Below are 6,786 nucleotides of genomic sequence, written 5' to 3'. Positions count from 1 at the left end.
GGACTGCTCCCAGAAATCGGGGACGTCTGGTCACCCTAACGTATAGGAACACCGGTGGTCACTCGAGGCGTAGAGGAAATAAAACTTTCGAAACACGAAAATAACGTGTATCTTTCTCTCCATTAGAACGGTTGGAACAACCGTCCAGGACACAGACTTCAGGCATTTTGATGCTGAAACAACAGACAATAAAGGAGCTGCATTTACTTCCTGCCCCCACATCTGCATTGGTTGACGTCATTGCTACGTCGTTTGAAACCCAGCAAAAAGTTGATGCTTATGCTTCACGCAATAACTTGAAAACAAAATTATTTTATTTAGAACAAGGCAATTCAGATTGTTTATTCTTCAACTTACTCGTTAAAAGACCAATTAATTGTTAGAATTTAGCTCTATAGTTAAAAATTTAGGCCGGATCAGAGGATCAGGCCAAAATTATTAACTTAATGGTGGAGCCTGGCTTGTGTGGCACATTTAATGAGCCATCCATAACATGTTATCAGACTTGATCCTGCAATGCATCTGTATTATTTTAATTTCGTCACACATACACACTACTATCCTGCCAATCAGCTAAATATATAATCAACTCACTTTGTGGAAAGGTTTAGAACTGCACCCAACTGTATAATTGGTCTTTGCACACTTTGTGACACGCAGCTTCTGCTACTGTTGCTGATACACAGAAGGAAAAGATTAAAATCTTTTCTGCAGATATCAGAGTTTCCTGCACATTTATCAAACTTTTAAAGACAGTAGGTGAGCCCTGCAGTGACTCGGAAACGGTTAAAAAGAACTGTGTCAGTACAAGAGTCTTCAAGGTCCCAGATAAGAAAAATATACTTTTAATTTAGGGAAAGTCATGTTTTAAAATTCTGTTTGTATACCATCTCAAGAAGCTGTTCCACTTGCGTGGGGTCGCTCATGTTCGTATCACAAACATAATGCCGTTGGTCACACATGTCCAGTACCCACTGCAGGGACCTTCCCTTCTTTTTTATGTAATGCTCAATTGTCCTTCCCTTCAGTGCGTCTCCATAGGTGAACAGCACCACACAGCTCCCCCACACGCCGTCCCCCAGCACTCTGACATGCGTCTCCACAGCCTTCTTGTCCTTCTCTGAGAATGAGTCCACAGGAATAGCCAGCAGGAAGATCACTTTGCTCCCAGCAGGACAGAACAATGGACTCTTCAGGATCTCTCTCTTCACCTGCGTAGGTTTAGCCTGACCAAAAAGACTCCACCCAGGGGTGTCCACCACCGTCACAGACCACCCTGAGATCTCTGCGTGACCCGCATCGCACTGAATTGTCTTTTTGTCTCTCTGAAACTCCTCTCTGCCCAGGATCATGTTGCCTGTGGAGCTCTTCCCTGATTTTCTCCTTCCCAGCAGGATGAGGCTGAGTGCAGGCCTCAAACCGTCTGTACCTGCAGTTACACACACCACAGTCAGGTTCTTTCACACAAATCTCAGCAGTTCCTGAAAGACAACAGTTCTTACCTCTTTGCGCTCCTGAGCCAATCTCTTGTCTTCGTCCTGGACGATTATCATATGTCTGCTGCCTTGTGTTCCACTGCTGCTCCACCCTCACATTCAGAACTCCAAGCTGGGTTCTCACTCTGCAGGATATCTCTCTGATCTGCTCTGAAACCTCTACCATCTTCTGAATCTTCCAAAGGAGCTGTCCAACGTGAAACTGTGTCATACTGGATTGGCTGGCCATAACCTGGTACCGGTGTCCACATCGCTCCAGCAGCCACTGCAGAGTCCCACCCTGTCGCTGTATATGCTCCTGGATTGACAGGTGTCCTGTAGGATGCAGACCTTCACCAGATGAACTTAGCCTCAACGCTAAGGAATGAACGCGACAAACTAGGGAACATACTGTGCAAAGAAGGACATGGAAATATGGATGCTTACTTGTACTGTTCTGAACTTTTCTATGAGAGATGGATTCATCTCTCATAGAAAAGTACGAGTACTTCTCAGAAAATTTGAATATCATCAAAAAGTGGTGCTTATGGCTCACAGCTAATGGAACCTCAAAACTCAGTTACACAAAAAAAATAAAAAATACCATAAAACATTACAATAAAGTTTTGCTTAACACAGAAATGACTGCTGACTTGACAGTTATCCGGCAGAAAGCCACTGACACCATTTAGAGGGAGGCTGAGGCACATAAAGTTATTGCTAAAGCTGTCCGCTAACAATGTGCCTTATTTGTGCAAAGTACAATCAAGAATCAATGTTTCAAGTGCCACCACACAAACCTGTATCCGGGACCTGGGCTAGAGATGTCACAATCCTTGTGTAAAGCCACTCCTGAGCCAGAGACAACCTCAGAAGTGTATCACCTGGGCTAAGGAGAAAATGGACTCCTCCAAAGTTCACCTCCAAACATTTATTCTGGTCTGTTTGAATTTTAGTGATTAGTGGAATCAAAACATTTTTCACACTATGACTTTTAGCAAGTTATACTCATTATTAGACTGTGTTCGCCAATGAATATTGACTTCAAGTAGCGATCAAGTGTCAGCTCAGTGTACCTGTTTAAAGACATCAACCTGCAGTTCCACTGTTGACCTCTAGATGTCTCTACATGACGCTTTTACCTCAGAGGTTAGCTCTTATGCTGCGTTCCATTATGTTTTCAGAACAGGGAAATTCTGACTTCTCAATCAGAAAAGTCAACTCGAACACCCTCCGTAGTCGGATTTCCCACTGGGAAAGGAAAAGTAACTCTGACTACTCCCAGTTGTGACTTGTAAGACAGACGTTGTGTGTCAGTATGGCCAACAAATTGAATGCAGAATCAGATCTGGGATTCGGGAACAACATTGCCAGTAACTTAAGTTTTTCTCTATGACGACCAAACTAATAAGTAGCAGAATCCCCATTGAGTACCATTAATTACATATAAACAGAGGTTGTGTACCCATAAGAAGCCCTGGTTTACAGTTAACTCACTATAATAGTCGCTTAAGACACTTTGAGCCTAGAAATTATTGCCTTCTCCTTGTTTAAAGAGAAAACACATCTAGGCTGTCATGATGAGCTCACATGTTTGATGAGGCACACTGAAGTTAGCCAAGACAGGTCACTGGATATGGAGGGTCAGTGGTGTGTTTGGTAGTTTATAAAAATCAGAGGTATGATTTTAAACATGCCACAGATTTATTTTTTTTCTTTTTCATAAAGCTACAGGAGAGGGCATCATTAAAATTAAAATTTTATCGCAATATTCTTTGGCGATATTGTGAATTATGATAAAAAATGTATTACTTCTTTTTTAGGTTTTGTATGACTGTGACAGCGATGCACAACAAACACAAATTCTTGAAAAACATTCCCATTTTCAACAGGCTTCTGGAGCTCACCATTTTCTCATAAAGTGAGATTTATATGACTTAGAATTTATAATAATAATTTTAGAATAATTTAATAATTTATAATGACAGTACCTGTGTTTAATTCTATTTTCAAATGTACTGTTATGTATTGGTGCTCTCATGGAACAAATGGAGGTGAAAATACTAAAAATAAAATTTCACATAACTGCCAGTTTTGATGTTTTTAGATATGATATGATAATTTATCATGAGAATAATTCAAAATTCTGATAAAAATAAATTCAATATAATAAATGATACGATAAATGTCTACTCCTATACTGCAACACTAATCCCTATGACTGATGATTCTTTTCATGGCAGCTGAATGTTTGCTGTACGACGTTTCCTGATTGTGACGGTGACGTCACTTTCATCCAACAGGCTGTTTACCTAATTGGTCCACGTGAGTGAATAGGATGATAGCTCGACTCCAGATGGGTGTTTCAAGCGGTCCGAGGTGAGCCTCCATGGCTCTCCACTCGTCCTGACCGAACACGGAGGAGATGGATAGCACCAGCAGGATGGCATCGGGTCCTGGGTGGCACAGGGTGAGAGCTCTCCCCAGCTCCTTAGACACCCAGTGCGGTGTAGTGGAGTTGGGCATCCACCCTGGGGTGTCAATCACTGCCATCTAGTGGAGGGAGCTCAAAATTAGTATTGAGAACTTTCCATTGAAGTGAGCAAGGCAGTAAACTGAGATATTTGCCTGGAACCCTAAGACAGCGGCGTTCCTCCTGCAGCTCCGGGTGGTTTTCCCTTTAAAGGCTCTTCCTGAGAGGATGGCATTTCCTGCTGAGCTCTTCCCACTTTCCGTCTCACCCAGCAACAGTAAAACCAGTGGGGACTGATTTGATCTGGGACCTGACCAATATTCCAGTATCTATCAGTCATACACATAATACAGGTAATAATGTTCAGTAGAAATTGTTGGAAGTAACTTACCAAATGTGGCCATGTAAGGACTATTTAGACAGTTCTCCAGAAATAAAGCCACGTAGGGAGCAATGCTGGCTTTTCTTGCTCATAATTCCACTTGTATGTCTAAACGCTGCTACTGTAAACACTGTTCTCTTGAACTGGAAAAATCTGTGACGCCTTAATATGAGGGCGTGTGGTTCCAAGGTCCAACGCTGAGGGCTTCCTAGGAACTGAAACAGTCACACTACTAAAATACCCAGACATGTGCCCACGCACTCACAGGTTGTTGTCATAAAAGAGTTAGAGGCTGAAGAAGAGGTATGGAGTCTTGTCATAAAGTGGTTGTGTATTCTGTCAGTCTCCCAGATGCTTCAAGAATAAATCTCTGCAGGCTAGACTTTGGTTTATTGCACTGTTTGAATCACAAGGAAAATCTTGGCCTGATCATAAAGGGGTCCCCCGCAACCTCTGGGCAGTTTTGACCTTTGACCTGTTTTCCAGAGCATTCCAAAATGTCCTTTGTGTTTCAGCGCACACTCCCTTAAAAATTTCTTATGGTTTGTAATTTCTGTAACCTGGCAAAAAACATCACCTGAGCTCTCAGCTGCTGAGAAACAATTGCTTTCTGGAGGGATGGCCTCTTTTAAAGGTTAAAATTGTCTATTAAGGTTGTAAACCTGACAGTAGAAATTGCTAACGTTTGACCGTGATGTATGTAATTTGCCAGTTTGATACTATGAAGCTAACAGGATGAAATTGTCTGCCCTGTAAACCACCATCCTCCGCTGCGTATTTGGAAGCGTGATTAACATGGAGTGAATGGTTTTGTTCACTTCCTCTGCTGCCATTGATAAAACTACAGGCAGAAACAGTGCAGAAAATCAATGTCATTGTTCACTTCACTTTCTGTTTGTTGATTAGAAAAATCTACCAAAGAGAATCCAAGTGAATGGCAGAAAGCACAGACTGTGCTGTAAGCGATCATTTTGTTGAGCAGAGTTGAATATGAAGGCAATGGCCAGGCTATAATTCCTGTCACACTTAAATATTTCAGATCATTAAAGAAATTTACATCTCAGATAAAAATAAATAAGATAGTTTTCAAATAATTTATTAAGAAGTTTAAGTTATTTTTTTTATTGCAATTTGGCACTCTTCACTTTCCACAGTAGTAAAATCTATTATCTTAAATAAATTTTGTTTTAGTATGAACCTAAAATCTTTAGTTTTTGATGATTTTGTTCTTTTTGCAAATAGTTTTTAAGGACCCAGCATTGACTTTCAGTCATGTTGTAGATTGGATATCTTAATTCTTTTCTTTTTTGCCAGAAAATCAATGGAGATGCTTTTGTTTTGGATTGTTGGCATGTTGATGACCCAACTTTTGATTTTAGCTTTGTTTTGAACTCTACAGACCCAAACAGTTATATTACGTTCTGATTAGTGGTGAACTGAGTTTATTGTGGGGTCTACAATTAATACATTTTCAGATTCAGCATATTAATCTACAACTACGTATTAATCAAATATATAAAAGCCTGCTTTTCTTGCTAATTTATTGACTAAATTGACATTTGATCTCAACAACAAAGATTGTGTTTAATCTGTTATATAAATTATTCATCCATCAGATTAGTGCTACCCATTCTGCTGTCAAGTGTTTCAGGAACCCCTAATCTTTCATGTATGTTTATTTTATGTCTATATGTTACTTTAAAAATATGACTGTAGACGCTAACGTTAGCTTTGGGGACATCTGTGCTTGCTGCAAAATATTTAGCAGAGATGCTAAAGGATTGAATAGCTTTAGTGATAGGCAAACTCCTTTTTCCATAACATACTAATAAAAAAACCTTTCCAGTATCCCATTAAATCGTTTTTTAAAAGACTAACTAACCTCCAGTGGGCCAAGAAAAGAGGCTTTGTCGTCCATCGCTGTTGTTTGTGGATGTAGCCTGTGCGTCAGAGTTATGGTCATACCAAAAATGCGTGAATGGAAGTGTTCTAGCCGGACCAAAACATTTTTAACATCTATGTAATGAATTGAAATTAACTCCCAGTCCTAGTTCTGATAATCTGGAAGGGGGAAATATTTTCTTTTTACAATGGCTTTCTATGTAAATCTGTTTTGCTTTTTAAGATGGACTACATCATATCACATGTTTCAGATGCAGTAGTGGGCTTGCTTCTTCACTTATTTCTCAGAAAAAGTAATGTACCTACAGGTCTACATGAAGAACAGACCCAAATTCTTTAGCTATGCTCCACCTGTCCTCTAGTGGCCGCTGTTACCAGATGCAATTGCTGCACCTGTTTCAGTCAGCAGAAGAAATTCCTCCTTTATCCCCCCAAAAAAACAAGGACACATTGTAAAACCACTGTGTTGTCGACTTTTATTTATATATATATGCATTTATATACTACTGCCACTGTTAAAAAGTGTGACTCATCACATCATCACTTGTAAGCAT

The 6,786-nt window shown here is 40.2% G+C and overlaps 1 protein-coding gene across 1 annotated transcript; it reads right to left on the bottom strand.

Annotated features, from left to right (window-relative positions):
* Positions 1-296: 296 nt before the first annotated feature.
* LOC122832161 (GTPase IMAP family member 8-like) lies at positions 297-6,579 on the bottom strand. Its single transcript, XM_044118667.1, has 6 exons — positions 6,213-6,579; positions 4,340-4,545; positions 4,104-4,258; positions 3,788-4,028; positions 1,503-1,811; positions 297-1,429 (listed from the first exon to the last, which is right to left on the bottom strand). Exons 2-6 carry the CDS (start codon positions 4,350-4,352, stop codon positions 861-863), a joined length of 1,287 nt encoding a protein of 428 aa, XP_043974602.1. The 5' UTR covers positions 4,353-4,545; positions 6,213-6,579; the 3' UTR covers positions 297-860.
* Between the last annotated feature and the right edge of the window lie 207 nt (positions 6,580-6,786).

The sequence above is a fragment of the Gambusia affinis genome, linkage group LG06 (assembly GCF_019740435.1).
Source record: "Gambusia affinis linkage group LG06, SWU_Gaff_1.0, whole genome shotgun sequence".
NCBI classification, from domain to species: domain Eukaryota; kingdom Metazoa; phylum Chordata; class Actinopteri; order Cyprinodontiformes; family Poeciliidae; genus Gambusia; species Gambusia affinis.
This window is presented reverse-complemented; position numbering and strand designations above follow the sequence as displayed.